The sequence below is a fragment of the Ranitomeya imitator genome, chromosome 1 (genome assembly GCF_032444005.1).
Source record: "Ranitomeya imitator isolate aRanImi1 chromosome 1, aRanImi1.pri, whole genome shotgun sequence".
NCBI classification, from domain to species: Eukaryota; Metazoa; Chordata; class Amphibia; order Anura; family Dendrobatidae; genus Ranitomeya; species Ranitomeya imitator.
Window position 1 is genome coordinate 290,670,350 of NC_091282.1, and position 19,664 is coordinate 290,690,013.

The 19,664-nt window shown below is 42.6% G+C and overlaps 1 protein-coding gene across 1 annotated transcript in view; it reads left to right on the plus strand.

Moving 5' to 3' along the window:
• The window catches only part of TXNRD2 (thioredoxin reductase 2), a 203,664-nt gene that overhangs the window by 49,483 nt on the left and 134,517 nt on the right, over positions 1-19,664 (plus strand). Inside the window, exons 3-5 of the mRNA XM_069756382.1 lie at positions 4,792-4,848; positions 11,435-11,579; positions 12,881-12,955. Of these exons, the coding sequence (XP_069612483.1) occupies positions 4,792-4,848; positions 11,435-11,579; positions 12,881-12,955 (277 nt within the window). The remainder of the gene's footprint in view (positions 1-4,791; positions 4,849-11,434; positions 11,580-12,880; positions 12,956-19,664) is intronic.

The following is a 19,664-nucleotide window of genomic DNA, read 5'->3' on the forward strand; positions in this document are numbered from 1 at the left end:
TAGGATTATGGCCTGTACTTTGGTTGCTTAGAGGTTACCTTAGGTTCCTTTGTAATCTCGCAGACTATTATACACCTTTCTCTTGGAGTAATCTTTGTTGGTCGACCACTCTTGGGAAGGGTAATAATAGCCTGGAATTTCCTTTATTTTTACACTCTGTTTAACTGTGTATAAGTGGAGTTCAAACCATTTAGACATACGAGCACCAACAACTCTTCTGAGGTCTTTAGAAATTCCCATTGTTGGATACATCCCTGCTCTTTAACCCCTTTCTGACATTAGACGTACTATCCCGTCGAGGTGGGGTGGGCCCGTATGCCCACCGACGGGATAGTACGTCATAGCGATCGGCCGCGCTCACTGCGATAGTCAGCTGACACCCGGCGCTATGCCAGGAGTGGTCACGGACCGCCCCCGGCACATAAACCCCCAGGACACTGCGATCAAACATGATCCCCGGCGGTATAGGGAAGCATCGCGCAGGGAGGGAGCGCCCTGCGTGCTTCCCTGAGCCCCCCAGAGCAACGCGATGTGTTCGCGTTGCTGCGAGGGTCTCTTACCTCCTCCTCCCTGCAGCAGGCCCGGATCCAAAATGGCCTGCAGGGAGGTGGCTTACCAACGTCTGCTCAGAGCAAGCGCTTGTAAGCCTGAAGGAGTGCACGTCAGATCGCTAATCTAACACAGTGCTGTGCAAAGTGTCAGATCAACGATCTTACACTATAACTTGATGCCCCCCCCCGGAGCAATGTTATAATGTCAAAAAAAAAAAATATTCACATGTGTAAAAAAAAAATTTAAAAAAATTCCTAAAAATAAATAAATATATATATTGTTCCTATAAATACATTTCTTTAAATAAAAAAAATAAAAATACACATATTTAGTACCGCCGCGTCCGTAACGACCCGACCTATAAAACTTTCCCACTAGTTAACCCCTTCAGTGAACACCATAAAAAAAGGCAAAAAAACGCTTTATTATCATACTGCCACACAAAAAGTGGAATAACATGTGATCAAAAAGATGGATATAAATAACCATGGTACCGCTGAAAACGTCATCTTGTCCCGCAAAAATCGAGCCGCCATACAGCGTCATCAAAGAAAAAATAAAAAAGTTATAGTGCTCAGAATAAAGCGATGCAAAAATAATTATTTTTTCTATAAAATAGTTTTTATCGTATAAAAGTGCCAAAACATGAAAAAATGATATAAATGAGGTATCGCTGTAATCGTACTGACCCGAAGAATAAAACTGCTTTATCCATTTTACCAAACGCGGAACGGTATAAATGCCTCCCCCAAAAGAAATTCATGAATAGCTGGTTTTTGGTCATTCTGCCTCACAAAAATCGGAATAAAAAGCGATCAAAAAAGGTCACGTGCCCGAAAATGTTACCAATAAAAACGACAACTCGACCCGCAAAAAACAAGACCTCACATGACTCTGTGGACCCAATTATGGAAAAATAGCTCTCAAAATGTGGTAACGCAAAAAATATTTTTTGCAATAAAAAGCGTCTTTCAGTGTGTGACGGCTGCCAATCATAAAAACCCACTATAAAAGTAAATTAAACCCCCTTCATCACCCCCTTAGTTAGGGAAAAATAAAAAAATTAAAAAAATGTATTTATTTCCATTTTCCCGTTAGGGCTAGAGCTAGGGTTAGAGCTGGGGCTAGGGTTAAGGCTACAGTTAGGGTTGGGGCTAAAGTTAGAGTTAGGGTTTGGATTACATTTACGGTTGGGAATAGGGTTGGGATTAGGGTTAGGGGTGTGTCAGGGTTAGGGGTGTGGTTAGGGTTACCGTTGGGATTAGAGTTAGGGGTGTGTTTGGATTAGGGTTTCAGTTATAATTGGGGGGTTTCCACTGTTTAGGCACATCAGGGGCTCTCCAAACGCAACATGGCGTCCGATCTCAATTCCAGCCAATTCTGCATTGAAAAAGTAAAACAGTGCTCCTTCCCTTCCGAGTCATGCACCAAACAGGGGTTTACCCCAACAAATGGGGTATCAGTGCAGGGGGCTAAAAAATAATTTTTGTGGAAAAAAAAGAAATTTTTTATATTCATGGCTCTGCATTATAAACTGTAGTGAAACACTTGGGGGTTCAAAGTTCTCACAACACATCTAGATAAGTTCCTTGGGGGTCTAGTTTCCAATATGGGGTCACTTGTGGGGGGTTTCTACTGTTTAGGTACATTAGGGGCTCTGCAAATGCAATGTGACGCCTGCAGACCAATCCATCTAAGTCTGCATTCCAAATGACGCTCCTTCCCTTCCGAGCTCTGCCATGCGCTCAAACGGTGGTTCCCCCCACATATGGGGTATCAGCGTACTCAGGACAAATTGTACAACAACTTTTGGGGTCCAATTTCAACTGTTACCCTTGGAAAAATACAAAACTGGGGGCTAAAAAATAATTTTTGTGGAAAAAAAAGATTTTTTATTTTCACAGCTCTGCGTTATAAATTGTAGTGAAACACTTGGGGGTTCAAAGTTCTCCCAACACATCTAGATAAGTTCCTTGGGGGGTCTACTTTCCAATGTGGGGTCACTTATGGGGGGGTTTCTACTGTTTAGGTACATTAGGGGCTCTGCAAATGCAATGTGACGCCTGTAGACCATTCCATCTAAGTCTGCAATCCAAATGGCGCTCCTTCCCTTCCGAGCCCTCCCATGTGCCCAAACGGTTGTTTCCCCCCACATATGGGGTATCAGCTTACTCAGGACAAATTGGAAAACAACTTTTGGGTCCAATTTCTCCTGTTACCCTTGGGAAAATACAAAACTGGGGGCTAAAAAATAATTTTTCTGGGAAAAAAAATAATTTTTATTTTCACGGCTCTGCGTTATAAACTGTAGTGAAACACTTGGGGGTTCAAAGCTCTCACAACACATCTAGATGAGTTCATTAGGGGGTCTACTTTCCAAAATGGTGTCACTTGTGGGGGGTTTCAATGTTTAGGCACATCAGTGGCTCTCTAAACGCAACATGGCATCCCATCTCAATTCCAGTAAATTTTACATTGAAAAGTCAAATGGCGCTCCTTCCCTTCTGAGCTCTCCCATGCTTCCAAACAGTGGTTTACCCCCACATATAGGGTATCAGCATACTCAGGACAAATTGTACAACAACTTTTGGGGTCCAATTTCTTCTCTTACCCTTGGGAAAATAAAAAATTGGGGGCAAAATATCATTTTTGTGAAAAAATATGATTTTTTATTTTTACGGCTCTGCATTATAAATTTCTGTGAATCACTTAATGGGTCAAAGTGCTCACCACACATCTAGATAAGATCCTTAGGGGGTCTACTTTCCAAATGGTGTCACTTGTGGGTGGTTTCAATGTTTAGGCACATCAGGGGCTCTCCAAACGCAACATGGCGTCCCATCTCAATTCCAGTCAATTTTGCATTGAAAAGTCAAATGGCGCTCCTTCGCTTCCGAGCTCTGCCATGCGCCCAAACAGTGGTTTACCCCCACATGTGGGGTATCGGCGTACTCGGGACAAATTGTACAACAACTTTTGGCGTCCATTTTCTCCTGTTACCCTTGGTAAAATAAAACAAATTGGAGCTGAAGTAAATTTTTTGTGAAAAAAAGTTAAATGTTCATTTTTATTTAAACATTCTAAAAATTCCTGTGAAACACCTGAAGGGTTAATAAACTTCTTGAATGTGGTTTTGAGCACCTTGAAGGGTGCAGTTTTTAGAATGGTGTCACACTTGGTTATTTTCTATCATATAGACCCCTAAAAATGACTTCAAATGAGATGTGGTCCCTAAAAAAAAAATGGTGTTGTAAAAATGAGAAATTGCTGGCCAACTTTTAACCCTTATAACTCCCTAACAAAAAAGTTTTGGTTCCAAAATTGTGCTGATGTAAAGTAGACATGTGGGAAATGTTACTTATTAAGTATTTTGTGTGACATATCTCCGTGATTTAATTGCATAAAAATTCAAAGTTGGAAAATTGCGAAATTTTCGCCAAATTTCTGTTTTTTTCACAAATAAACGCAGGTAATATCAAAGAAATTTTACCACTATCATGATGTACAATATGTCACAAGAAAACAGTGTCAGAATCACCGGGATACGTTGAAGCGTTCCAGAGTTATAACCTCATAAAGGGACAGTGGTCAGAATTGTAAAAATTGGCCCGGTCATTAACGTGCAAACCAGCCTTGGGGGTAAAGGGGTTAAATAAATTAGGCGGCCCATTCACAAATGATTGTCATTTAATTGATTGAAAATGTCAGAGTCTAATTTCAGTTTCAATTATCTGCTAATCCAAAAGGAAAAAAAATGGAAATCTTATATTTTTGACACGTGTTTGATTTTTTTAAATCTACTTTTAGGATGTGTGTGAAGATCTGGTATGGTTTTTAGTCAAATGTATGCAAAAATATGAAAAATCTGGATGGTTCACAAACTTTGAAGCACCACTTTACCTTCTTAAGGACAGACTATATCAACAGAACATATAAATTTGTGCACAGATTTGCTCCATAGAGGCTTGTAAATCTGACAAGCAGTAATATCACTCTTCAAATGAATTGGAGTTGGCACTGATTCTATATTTCTATTCAGTATCCTCTACATGTGAATACAGTCTATGAATTATTAAACTCGTACTAAAAGCCTATTGGTTATAAAAGGTTATTCAACCTTTTTCAACATGTTCTGTTTTAATTCTATTATAAACATCTCTGCTTGCTATAACGCAGAGGAAACATTCAGAGGATTGCTGGCATTCTTGTTGTTCTCACAACCAGTGTTTTTATTTTCAGCTGCCCAATTTGGAAAACGAGTTGCAGTATTTGATTATGTAGTACCATCACCTCAAGGTATGACCAGTCTGTTAATTTACCTTAAAATATGTATGTACAGAGTATAATTTAACATGTTTTATGCATTCAACCGATTGGGGGTATGTTGTTTTATGTGAATGGTTGTGCTTAATTTATACTTCGGGTATCAAGACTTATCCAACTCTGTCGAGCTATATCACTACTGGGGAATGGTGCATTTAGCCTATACATAAAGGGATGAGATTGACAAGGCTACGGCTAGGTGGATTCATATCTGGCTCAGTGATCGTACTCCAACAGTGGTAATAAATGGTTGCACATCCAATTGGAAGAGTATTTCAAGTGGGGTACCACAAGGCTTTGTCCTGGCCCAAGTTTTCAACATTTTTATAAATTACCTAGATAAGGGAAATGAAGGTAAACTGATCAGATTTGCAGACAATGCAAGCTAGGAGGGATAGCGAACACTAGAGAAGACTGAGAAAGGATTCAGAAAGATCTAGATAAGCTTGAACAATAGGCAGCGACTAATAGAATGGTATTTAACGGGCAGAAAAGCAAGATTCTACATCTGAGCAAGAAAAAGGAAAATGGCATCTAAAGAATGGGAGGAATAGAACTAAGCAACAGCACGTGTGAAAAAGACTTGGGTATACTAATAGATCACAGACAGCATATAAGTCAACAGTGTTATGCAGCAGCAAAAAAAGCACACAGAATTCTGGGATGTATTAAGAGAAGCATAGAGTCTTTATATCACGTGAAGTAGTTATCCCCCTCTACTCCTCCTTGGTCAGGCCGCATCTGGAATACTGTGTCCAGTTCCACACCACACCACACCACACCACATTTAAAAAAAAAAGACATTGAAAAACTGGAGCAAGTTCAGAGAAGAGCTACCAGGATGGTAAGCGGACTGCAAAACGTGTCCTATGAGGAATGCTTAAAGGATCTGGGAATGTTTAGCTTGCAAAAACGAAGAGGAGACTTAATAGCAATCTACAAATATCTGATGGGATGTCACAGTGTAGAGGGATCATCCTTTTTTCCCATTTGCACATGGAAACATGAGAAGCAATGGAATGAAACTAAAAGGTAGAAGTTACAGAGTAGGTATTAGAAAAAACTTTTTGACCGTGAGGGTGGTCAATGAGTGGGACAGGCTGCCACGAGAGGTGGTGAGTTTTCCCTCAATGGAAACGCAGTGCCTTTTACCCGCGGATTTTTAAAAAATGGTGCGGAAAAATCTCACGCGAATCCGCAACGTTGGCACATAGCCTTAGGGTTAGGGTTGGAATTAGGGCTAGGGTTGGAAATAGGGTTAAGATTAGGCTTGTGGTTAGGGTTATGGTTAGGGGTGTGTTGGGGTTAGGGTTGTGGTTAGGGGTGTGTTGGGGTTAGGGTTTGGATTAGGGTTAGGATTATGGTTAGGGTTGGGATTAGGGTTAGGGGTGTGTTGGGGTTAGGGCTGTGGTTAGGGGTGTGTTGGGGTTAGGGTTGTGATTAGGGTTATGGCTAGAGTTGAGATTAGGGTTAGGGGTGTGTTGGGGTTAGTGTTGGAGTTAGAATTGAGGGATTTCCACTGTTTAGGCACATCAGGGGTCTCCAAACGCAACATGGCGCCACCATTGATTCCAGCCAATCTTGCGTTCAAAAAGTCAAATGGTGCTCCCTCCCTTCCGAGCCCCTATGTGCGCCAAAACAGTGGTTTACCCCCACATATGGGATACCAGCATACTTGGGACAAACTGGGCAACAACTATTGGGGTCCAATTTCTCCTGCTACCCTTGTGAAAATAAAAAACTGCTTGCTAAAACATTTTTGAGGAAAGAAAAATTATTTTTTTATTTTCACGGCTTTGCGTTGTAAACTTTTGTGAAGCACTTGGGGGTTCAAAGTGCTCACCACATATCTAGATAAGTTCCTTTGGGGGTCTAGTTTCCAAAATGGGGTCACTTGTGGGAGGTTTCTACTGTTTAGGCACATCAGGGGCTCTGCAAATGCAACATGACGCCCGCAGACCATTCCATCAAAGTCTGCATTTCAAAGCGTCACTACTTCCCTTCCGAGCCCCGACGTGTGCCCAAACAGTGGTTTACCCCCACATATGGGGTACCAGCATACTCAGTGCAAACTGGGCAACAACTATTGGGGTCCAATTTCTCCTGTTACTCTTGTGAAAATAAAAAATTGCGGGCTAAAAAATAATTTTTGAGGAAAGAAAAATGATTTTTTATTTTCACGGCTCTGCGTTATAAACTTCTGTGAAGCACTTGGGGGTTTAAAGTGGTCACCGCACATCTAGGTTAGTTCCATGGGAGGTCTAGTTTCCAAAATGGGGTCACATGTGGGGGAGCTCCAATGTTAAGGCACACGGGCTCTCCAAACGCGACATGGTGTCCGCTAACGATTGGAGCTAATTTTTCATTCAAAAGTCAAATGGCGCTCCTTCCCTTCTGAGCCTTGCCGTGTGCACAAACAGTGGTTTGTGACCACATATGAGGTATCGGTGTACTCAGGAGAAATTGCCCAACACATTTTAGGATCCATTTTATCCTGTTGCCCATGTGGAAATGAACAAATTGAGGCAAAAAGAAATTTTTTGTGAAAAAAAAGTACTTTTTCATTTTTACGGATCAATTTGTGAAGCACCTGGGGGTTCAAAATGCTCACTATGCATCTAGATAAGTTCCTTGGGGGGTCTAGTTTCCAAAATGGGGTCACTTGTGGGGGAGCTCCAATGTTTAGGCACACAGGGGCTCTCCAAACGCGACATGGTGTCCGCGAAAGATTGGAGCCAATTTTTCATTGAAAAAGTCAAATGGCGCTCCTTCCCTTCCGAGCCCTGTCGTGCAACCAAACAGTAGTTCCCCCCCACATATTGGGTATCGGCGTACTCAGGACAAATTGTACAATAACTTTTGGTGTCCAGTTTCTTTTTACCCTTGGGAAAATAAAAAAATTGTTGCTAAAAGATCATTTTTGTGACTAAAAAGTTAAATGTTCATTTTTTCCTTCCATGTTGCTTCTGCTGCTGTGAAGCACCTGAAGGGTTAATAAACTTCTTGAATGTGGTTTTGAGCACCTTGAGGGGTGCAGTTTTTAGAATGGTGTCACTTTTGGGTATTTTCAGCCATATAGACCCCTCAAACTGACTTCAAATGTGAGGTGGTCCCTAAAAAAAAATGGTTTTGTAAAAATGAGAAATTGCTGGCCAACTTTTAACCCTTATAACTCCCTAACAAAAAAGTTTTGGTTCCAAAATTGTGCTGATGTAAAGTAGACATGTGGGAAATGTTACTTATTACAGTAACTATTTTGTGTCACATAACTCTCTTGTTTAACAGAATAAAAATTAAAAATTTGAAAATTAGGAAATTTTCAAAATTTTAGCCAAATTTCCATTCTTTTCACAAATAAACACAAAAATTATCGACCTAAATTTACCACTAACATGAAGCCCAATATGTCACGAAAAAACAGTCTCAGAACCGCTAGGATTCGTTGAAGCGTTCCTGAGTTATTACCTCATAAAAGGACACTGGTCAGAATTGCAAAAAACGGCCAGGTCATTAAGGTCAAAATAGGCTGGGTCATGAAGGGGTTAAATGCATGGGCTCCTGTATAATGACAATTCTGTTACTGAACAAAATGCATTACACCAAGATCAGTATGCCAATAATGCCATATACAAGAGACAAATTCCACAATATGAGACAAGACCACATGTTGCCACCATATAGTAACAAAATAATACTGCCATGCTATTTATGATTAGAAACCAAAGTACTAAAATTAAGACTACCACCATGACATTTTGCACAGGAGCTCTGTAGATAGTATATACGGAAATGTAAGTGTACAGGTAATAGTGATCACTGGTTGGTGCATTATACATTGGAGCACTGTAGATAGTATTTAATTTAAGTGTTCAGGTAATACAGAGACTTCTTTATTTTATTTATTTTACTCGCTTATATAGCGCCATTAATTCCACAGCGTCTTACAGACATCATCATCATCACTGTCCCCATTAGGGCTCACAATCTAAATTCTCTATCATCAAAAAAAACTTGGCACTCAAGTGGAATGGAGTTGAAAAATAAAGTGGAAAGCAAAGCAAAGCAAATCCTTACTATATGCGCCAACTATCCAGGTTCCTTCTCCACAGACATACAGTTCTGATAAAGGTCTGAGCTCAGACTGGAAACGTTCAAGACATATTGTGTGCAAAATAAAAGGAACTTTTTAACTCCATTCCACTTGAGTGCCAAGTTTTTTTGATGACAGTATGTATGGGCTGGATAACCTACTTGAGCACCTCACTCTCTTGACTTATGAGTGCCGTATATGACTCTTCATTATAAATTCTCCATCAGTTTGTCTTTGGATTAGGGTGACATTATACACGGGAGCTCTGTAGATACTGAAAGTATATATAATACAGGTAAATGCAATGACGTCAATCAGTTTTGCTTTTCTTCTTTATCTGGCGCAGACCGCTATGACTTCTTCTAGCCACTACTTATCTTTGCAGAAGTAAAACACAGACATCCATAGCTGATCACTTCTAGTGATCTTCACTTTTTCCCAAATTCTACAGTGTACCAGATGTAGTGCCATATTGCCTCCCTGGTTTTCTACACATTTGAAGTACCTCCCTTCCCTCTCTCCCCCACACTTAAAGTATCCCCCAAAATAAAATATATTACAGTAATGGTGTCCCCCCTTGTGACCCATTGATTGTAGAAATAGAAATGTCCACCTCTATGGCCCCCATATGGCCCATCTTATGTCCCCTTTTGTGTTCCCTGTACGATAGTAAAACTCCCATTATGTATTCGAAATATTGTGCTCAAATCCAACAGTAATGGACCCTCTCCATTTTCAACAGTACAGTAGTAACGTACACCTTTTCTGCCCAATACAGTAATCACGTTCAACATTTATGCATAGATACAGAATGAATGTCGAAAATTGTGGCTCCAAAAATTAGTACCGTATATACTCGAGTATAAGCCAAGATTTTCAGCCCATTTTTTGGGGCTAAAAGTCCCCCTCTCGGCTTATACTCAAGTCATACCTAGGGGTCGGCAGGGGAGGGGGATCGGGGGCTGTCTAATTATACCCACCTGCTCCTGGTGCAGTCCCTGCAGGTCCCTAGTTCCTTGGCGCCGCAGCTTCTTCCTGTACTGAGCGGTCACATGTTACCGCTCATTACAGTAATGAATATGCGGCTCCACCTCCCTTAGGGGTGGAGCCGCATATTCATTACTGTAATGAGCGGTACCATGTGACCGCTCAGTACAGGAAGACGCTACGGCGCCGGGGAATTAGGGACAGCACCGCACCAGGAGCAGGTGAGTAAAACGGGGAGGGCTGCGCGATATTCACCTTCTCCTCGTTCCAGGCACCGCTCCGTCTTCAGCGTCTTCTGCTGTGACGCTCCGGTCAGAGGGCGCGATGATGTGTTAGTGTGCGCCCTCTGCCTGAACGTCAGTGCAGAAGACACTGAAGACGGCGTGGCACCGGATCTAGGAAAGGGGAATATTGAAAGTGCCGGGGGGCGGAGCGACGGAGAGGTGAGTATGTTATTTTTTTTTTTTTTATCACAGCAACAGCAAATGGGGCAAGTGTCTTTATGGAGAATCTTATAGGGCCATAATTAACGTTTGTGCAGCACTATATGGGGCAAGTGTCTGTATGGAGCATCTTATGGGATCATAATTAACGTTTGTGCAGCATTACATGGGGCAAGTGTCTATTTGGAGTATCTTATGGGGCCATAATTAACATTTGTGCAGCATTATATGGGGCAAGTGTCTATATGGAGCATCTTATGGGGCCATTATTAACCTTTATATAGGATTATATGGGGCATATTTTAATATGGAGCATCTTATGGGGCCCATCATAAACTTTATGGAGCATTATATGGGGCTCTTGATTCAATATCAATATTCAAAAACACTTAACCTACTGATGTCTCAATTAATTTTACTTTTATTGGTATCTATTTTTACTTTTGACATTTACCGGTAGCTGCTGCATTTCCCACGCTAGGCTTATACTCGAGTCATTAAGTTTACCCAGTTTTTTGTGGCAAAATTAGGGGGGTTGGCTTATACTCGAGTATATACGGTAATAATGTATGGGCCACTTTAGGAATGTTATAAACAGCCCCCATTATGGAGTAATAGTGTCCTCCACTCTGCCTCCTCCCCAGTAATAATTGACTCTATACATGAATAATGTCCCCCAATAGGCTTCCTGCAGTAATTATGTTCCCCATTTGCCTCCATACACCAAAAATTGTCCCCATTTTGACCCTCCACACAATAATTATATTTCCCAATTGGCCTTATACAATAATAATGTCTTCCAACTGGCCTATACAGTAACAAAGTCTCCCAGCTTACCACATACAGTAATAAAGTCCCTCAATTGCCGCCAATACACTAATAATGTTCCCCTTTCTTGCCACAATACTGTAATAATGTCACCCCATCTTGGCCCCAGTATCGTAATAATGGTTGTGTTCGTGGGAAGAAAATGCGGTTTGGCCGGGCGCTGCTAGAATATTGATGCTATGCAACTATTTTTACTTTATTCTGCTTCAAGGAACTAAATGGGGTATCGGAGGGACGTGTGTGAATGTTGGCTGCATTCCCAAAAAACTGATGCACCAAGCAGCGCTGTTAGGAGTTGCCTTGAAAGATGCTCCCCATTATGGCTGGCAAATCCCACATCCAGCACAACATGACTGGTAAGGCCCTTTATCTTAACACTGTAATGAAAATTTCTTACACATATTGCAAATCGCATAAGAGAATATTAAATTGTAACGCTGCATAGCTCATACCTCATTAATATACTGAACATTTATTCCCACTTGCTCTTAAAGGGAACCTGTCACCCCCAAAATCGAAGGTGAGCTAAGCCCACCGGCATCAGGGGCTTATCTACAGCAAGTAGCTGGGTCCAGCACCTCCTATCTTCTTACGATAACGTCCTCTTCTTGTCGTCGCGCTGCGGCTCTGGCGCAGGCGTACTTTGTCTGCACTGTTGAGAGCGCAGGTGCCGGGAAAGGTCAGAGAGGCCCAGCACCTGCGTACTGCAGTACTTTGCTCTGCACTCAACAGGGCAGACAAAGTACGCCTGCGCCGAAGTCGCAGTGTGAAGACAAGAAGAGGACGTCATCGTAAGAAGATGGGAGGCCCCGGACCGTGACGCCCATCGGATCGGACCGCCCACCCAGGTGAGTATAATATAACCTCTTTTTCTCATCTTTCAGAATACATCGGGGGCTTATATACAGCATTACAGAATGCTGTAGATAAGCCCCTGATGCTGGTGGGCTTAGCTCACCTTCGATTTTGGGGGTGACAGGTTCCCTTTAAAGGGGTTGTCCAGTCTAAAATGACAAGTCTACAGTCACTCTATCTGACTGCTGACTAGTGAGTCCTCCCAGCACACGAACTGCGCGCTGTGAGGTTTCACCAGTGTCAGTGCCTGGAACGAAGGTGATGTGATTACATGCATGCGATGTGCACGCTCCCAGCAGAACCTGACTAGACTGTTTTCCACCTTGTGCAGTACACTGAATGGAGCTTGCTGGAAACAGTCTAGTCGAGTTTTGGCCCGGAGTATGCATATCACGTGGCCACCGGCAAATCCTCGCAGCATGTAGTTCATGTGCCGGAAGGATTCACTATTCTACAGTCACATAGCGTGACTGGGCAAGACCGGACAACCCCTTTAAACAAACACTTTTTCCGATTTATGCCTTCTTAAAAAAACAACCTCATGTGAGTTCCCAATTTGGGCTGTACCAACAATTCTCATTTAGTGGAAACATGGCCTTGTGTAACCAAGATGTGACTATTGCCTTAGTTCTGTGCCAAGAGATCTGGTATAACATCGCCCTCTTGTGGGCAAAGACGTATAGGACGCTATTGCTGCTTGAAATGTAAGGCGCAGTAAATTAACTATTCCAATTCTAGTATCTTATATCTGCTTTATAGTTAGAGTTGTGTGTATGAAAATATTATTTTTAAATGAATTTAGGTCCAAAATGGCACAAGCTGTTCAAAATTATGTGAGATCACTGAACTGGGGCCACAGAGTTCAGCTGCAGGACAAGTAAGTGAATTTTTTCTTTATGCAAGACTGTTGGAAATTTTTTGTTTCTATATTTTATATTTGCAGTCCTTTTAACCCCTCGAAAACAGACCTATTTTGGGCCTTTACGTAGGGAGCTGTACTTTTTATTGGTTTGCGGTGCATGCAACTTTTTGATTATATCAAGCAATTCTTTGTTTTTATTAATGCGTTTTCAGTGTTCCGTAACTAAGATATATAGCGAAAAAATTTTGTAGTATAGTGACAAATATGGTGTTACCAAATATGTTTTTTTTTTTTTATATTTATGTTTTACAATGCTTAGTAATTGCACAACCTTTAGCGTGTGAACCTTTGTACAGTGCATTAGTAAGTCTGTCTATCCGACCCCGCTCCAAGGCATGGAGACCATTGTTAGACCTTTGCCTGACATAGCAATCCATTGGCACCCCACAATCATTTTGTGAGGGTGTCGATGGCCAGACACAGGGAGCGATCTTTGTCTTTCAAAGTCACTGCGGAATGTAAAGAGTTAAACAGCCAGGATTGCACATTTACACCACATGGACAAAATTGTTGGGACCCTCTATTAAGGTAAGAGAAACCCACAACAGCAGCTATCGGATCACCTCTATATACACCGATAACTGCTACTGTGCAGGTACTGCCGACAGCATTTTCAAATGGATTATTTTTTTTTATACTATCAGGATAACCTCCACCACATTTATTATTAACACTGTAAACATGGAATATGCTGCAGCGCAGGTGCCACGATCAGCGCCTGCATGCAGAAGGGGGCACATCAGTGATCTGTCAGCAGTCTGCCTTATGAATACCTAATCAGAGCACCACATGAAGACCCCCCACAGGCCGCCCCGCAGCGCGGGCATATCATTAACCAGTCAAAACTGAAAATAAGGATTAAACAACAACCACAAGACTGATTTCTTCAACCAAGGTATCATTTTAATCAGAATAACAACGCCAACCTGACACTGTCTGTAGGTTACTGTGCACAATCCTGCTGACAGGTTCCCTGTAATTGCTACTGCCAACTTCTGACATCAGCATTTCAAGTGTACATATCTGAGTCTATGCAATTTCATGTGCCCACTAACTCCCCAGAGACGCGAATGCGGGGTTCTGATGTTTTGTCATGGCAAATTGGGGACCTGCTTTGATTGTACATGCGTACAGTTGAGAAGCTTGATTTTCACCGTATATTGCAATACGGTTGTAATGCTGATACAATATAAGCCATTGAAAGGTTTAAGTCCCCTAAGGCTTCTTTTACACTTACCGGGTATTTTACAGCCCATTATTGCAGGCCGTATCGCCGCAATTTTCAAGGTCTGCTGCAATATCGGTCCGCAAAAAACTTGCGGATCAACATTTTTCAGGTTCTCAATACTATAGCAAAAGCATTGCGAAAAAAAACGGCCATCCGCAAAACCGGAAGTCACGGTGCACCGCAAAAACAACTTTCCGTTGTTTTTGCGGCCCCATTGATTTACAATGGGGGCCTTGTCCGTAAGCCGTGAAAAATATCCAGCAAGCTCGATATTTTTTCACGGCCGTAATTACGGCCCTCAGGGCCATACGGCTTAAAAGAAATCTATTGGGGCCACAAAAACGGGCTGCAAAACCACGTAAGTTACACGCAAGTGTAAAAAAAGCCTTAGGTGATTAAAAAATGTTTTAAAAAATCTAAAAGTTTGAATCACTTTTAGTCAAAACACCATTATTGAGTTTTTTCAGTTGCCGCTTTAATGAAAAAAATGCAATTAGGAGCAATAAAAAATGTCTAATCCACCCTAAAATTGTATCAGTGAAAATGTCTGCTCACCACAAAAAGAAGCCCTCACACGGCTTCATCAGAGGGTCTTGGAACGTGGCAACACAAACAAAACATTTTTTTTCTTTAAAAAAAAAAAAATGTCACCACGTAAATTGAAAAAACAAAAACAACAATACAAGTTTGGTAACACTGTAAAGGCCCCTTCACATTAAGCGACGCTGCAGCGATACCGACAACGATCCGGATCGCTGCAGCGTCGCTGTTTGGTCGCTGGAGAGCTGTCACACAGACCGCTCTCCAGCGACCAACGATGCCGGTAACCAGGGTAAACATCGGGTTACTAAGCGCAGGGCCGCGCTTAGTAACCCTATGTTTACCCTGGTTACCATGTGTAGCATGGCTAAAGGGTTTGTGGTCGATGGGAGGTATGTGCCACATAAGTGCCTGATTGCTGTAATGTAGCCCGGAGTATTCCTTTCTTGCACATAATCTTGTATAAGTGTTTCAGGACCTGTGGTAATGTCAGACCACATGGCTAATCATGTGATGGGTTACTGGGTGGGGTTAGCTCTTTATAAGACTGGCTAATCCTTTACACAAGAGATATGTGTGGAGGTGAAACCCTCCTGAGTGTGTTACGGCTTCAGGACTGAGCCGGATGAACTGGACACTTGCTTTTCTTTGCCTGAACCAAAGGCCCATTTTGCTTTCTGTTATTTGCCACATGGTTTATGAAGCAATAAACCCAGTGAACTTTAAAGGAACACGTCTCCTGAGTGTCAGCCGTCGCAGCTGAGTGAGTGAAATCCTTACAATTGGTGGAGAATGCGGGCACTCGGAGAGTCATCTGGAGAAAGTCCAAGCGGTGTTGGATGCTATAAGAGAGGCCGGATTTACTATAAACCCGAAGAAGTGCGCCTTGGGTAAAGAAGAAGCTAAGTACCTTGGATACATAGTGGGTCATGGAGAAATAAAACCCCAAATCAATAAAATGGAGGCAATCCAAACATGGCCAAAACCAGTTTCCAAGAAACAAGTTAAAGCCTTCCTGGGAATCGTGGGATATTACAGGAGGTTCATCCCAAACTTCGCCACGATGGCTGCGCCTCTGACTGACCTGCTAAAAGGGACAAAATCAGTAATGGTTAAGTGGTCCGAAGAAACAGAGTCGGCCTTCCAAGAAATGAAAAACGCTTTGTGTAAGCAACCCGTTCTGATGGCCCCAAACTTCAAGAAAGAGTTTATTCTTCAGACAGATGCCTCAGATGTTGGGGTGGGAGCAGTCCTTTCCCAAGAACTACATGGGGAGGAGCATCCTGTTCTCTATCTGAGTAGGAAGCTGTCCTCATCTGAAAAGAACTACTCAGTCGTTGAGAAGGAGTGCTTGGCCATAAAATGGGCAGTGGACACATTGCGGTACTATCTGCTGGGACGTAAATTTAGACTGGTATCTGACCATGCCCCGCTTAGGTGGATGAGAGAAACGAAAGGAAGAAATGCTAGAGTCACCCGTTGGTTCTTAGCCCTGCAGGACTTCAGTTTCCATGTGGAACATAGGGCCGGAAAGCTGCACGGTAATGCGGATGCCCTATCGAGAATCCCTTGCTTAGTGGGGGAAAGTGCCAAGCCCCACGGCTTTAGGCAGAGGGGGGAGGTATGTAGCATGGCTAAAGGGTTTGTGGTCGATGGGAGGTATGTGCCACATAAGTGCCTGATTGCTGTAATGTAGCCCGGAGTATTCCTTTCTTGCACATAATCTTGTATAAGTGTTTCAGGACCTGTGGTAATGTCAGACCACATGGCTAATCATGTGATGGGTTACTGGGTGGGGTTAGCTCTTTATAAGACTGGCTAATCCTTTACACAAGAGATATGTGTGGAGGTGAAACCCTCCTGAGTGTGTTACGGCTTCAGGACTGAGCCGGATGAACTGGACACTTGCTTTTCTTTGCCTGAACCAAAGGCCCATTTTGCTTTCTGTTATTTGCCACATGGTTTATGAAGCAATAAACCCAGTGAACTTTAAAGGAACACGTCTCCTGAGTGTCAGCCGTCGCAGCTGAGTGAGTGAAATCCTTACACATGCTAAAAGTAAAAAAAAACAAACACTAGATACTTACCTACCGCTGTCTGTCCTCCAGCGCTGCGCTCTGCTTCTCTGCTCTCCTCCTGTACTGGCTGTGAGCCGGAAAGCAGAGCGGTGACGTCACCGCTCTGCTTTCCGGCTCACAGCCAGTACAGGAGGAGTGCAGAGCACAGCGCTGGAGGACAGACAGCGGTAGGTAAGTATCTAGTGTTTGTTTTTTTTTACTTTTAGCATGGTATCCAGGGTAAACATCGGGTTACTAAGCGCGGCCCTGCGCTTAGTTACCCGATGTTTACCCTGGTTACCAGTGAAGACATCGCTGGATCGGTGTCACACACGCCGATCCAGCGATGTCAGCAGGAGTCCAGCGACGAAATAAAGTTCTGGACTTTATTCAGCGACCAACGATCTCCCAGCAGGGGCCTGATCGTTGGTCGCTGTCACACATAACGATTTCATTAACGATATCGTTGCTACGTCACAAATAGCAACGATATCGTTAACAATATCATTATGTGTGAAGGTACCTTAACTGTACTGATCTGTAAAATCATTAATAAGCAATAAATTACTTGGCACTCAGGAGATCTTTTTGCAAGATAAGAAGTGAACAATTCGTTTATTTGGTGCATCCAGTTCAAAATTAAACGTTTTCGGTCTAATCACAAGACCTTCATCAGAAATAGTTTTTTGAGTACTGGAAGACGCAATAAATGTGTAAGGGCCCACAAAGGTGCCAGCGTCAGATGGGGTCCGGGAGAAGAAAGCGCCTGAGAGTCTGGAGGTATGGGGGATGAGCGCTGCAGAGAGGCGAGATACTCGCAGGAGCGGTAGCGCTGGGGCCTCAGAGAACACCGGCGCCGTGCTGCAGGGTTCGCGTTGCTCCCGGCGCTTTCTTCTCCCGGACGCCATCTGACGCTGGCACCTTTGTGGGCCCTTACACATTTATTGCGTCTTCCAGTACTCAAAAAACTATTTCTGATGAAGGTTTTGTGATTAGACCGAAAAAATTTAATTTTGAACTGGATGCACCAAATAAACGAATTGTTCACTTCTTATCTTGCAAAAAGATCTCCTGAGTGCCAAGTAATTTATTGCTTATATTTGACGGGTTGGATACCTAACTTGTGCACCTCCAAGAAGCCCTGAGTGCCGTGTCTACTATTGCTACATGCTGTAAAATCATTAAATCATATTGCTAGGTCACTTTTATCACACAATGAAGTCCGTAAAAACAAACCTCTAAGGCTACGTTCAGACTAGCGTTGTGCGCCGCTGCGTCGGCGACGCAACGCACAACGCACGCAAAAACGCGGCAAAACGCACGCAAAAACGCTGCGTTTTGCGACACGTGCGTCGTTTTTTGCCGAAAATCGGACGCAAGAAAAATGCAACTTGTTGCGTTTTCTTGGTCCGACACTTGCGGCAAAAAAGACGCATGCGTCGCAAAACGCAACAAACAAAAACGAATGCGTCCCCCATGTTAAACATAGGGGCGCATGACGCGTGCGTCGCCGCTGCGTCGCCCGACGCTAACCCGACGCACACTAGCACAACGCTAGTCTGAACGTAGCCTAAAAAACAGTTGTTGAACTGCGTTTTCTGTGCAATTCCAGCACACTTGGAATTTTTCATGTTTTTCAATACAATCAATGGTAAAATGAATTGTGTCATTCAAAAGTACAGCTCTTCCCACAAAAAAGCAAGCCATCATACAGCTATGTGAATACGAAAAAAGGTCATTAACTCTTGGAAAAATTAGAGGAAAGCATGAAACCGCAAAAGTGAAAATACGACTGGTCGGGATGGGATTAATAGCCATTGGATTAGGGGTAACTTCCTGATTGCTGAGAGTCCAATCTCTGGGACCCTTCTTGATACTGAGAACTGGGGCTCTGAAGAACCCTCTCTGTATGGAACGGTGGGCGACCAGGCCACTGCTGCAGTGCATATGATTGGCCACCACTCCATTCACATGCCTTGGTTCTCAGGATTAGGCCACGTTCACACTAGCAGTATTTGGTCAGTATTTTACATCAGTATTTGTAAGCCAAAACCAGGAGTGGGTGATAAATGCAGAAGTGGTGACATATTTCTATTATACTTTTCCTCATAGTGTTCCACTCCTAATTTTGGCTTACAAATATTGATGTAAAGTCATGGCTGAAAGTTTTGGGTCCCTTGAAATTGTTACAGAAAATGAAGTGTTTCTCCCAGAAAGTTGTTGCAATTACACATGTTGTGTTATACACACAATTGCTTTGTTTTTTTTTTTTGTATTGTTCCAATACACACAAGAAGAAAAGGCAAATTAGACATAATTTCACACAAAACCTCAAAAATCGGCCAGACAAAGTTGTTGGCACCTTTCCAAAATTGTGGGTAAACAACTTTGTTTCAAGCGTGTGATGCTTGTTCAAACCCACCTGTGGCAAGAAACAGGTATAGGCAAATATGCTAATAACAATTGACTCCAAGTAAAAAGAGAAGAAGTTGACTCAATCTTCGCATCTTGAGGTCTTGATGTTCCTTTGTACACGGTGCGCAACATAATCAAGAAGTTTACAACCCATGGCACTGTAGCAAATCTCCGTGGACAGCAGAGAAAAATTGATGAAAGGATGTAACACAGGATAGTTCAGATGGTGGATAAGCAGCTCCAATCAAGTTCCAAAGAAATTCAAGCTGTCCTGTGAGCTCAGGATGCATCGGTGTCAGAGGGAACTATCCGTCGACATTTTAATGAAATGGCAGGAGACCCAGGAGGATACCAGGGCTGACACCGAGACATTAAAAAGCTAGACTGCAGTTTGACAAAATGTACATGAGTAAACCTAAATCCT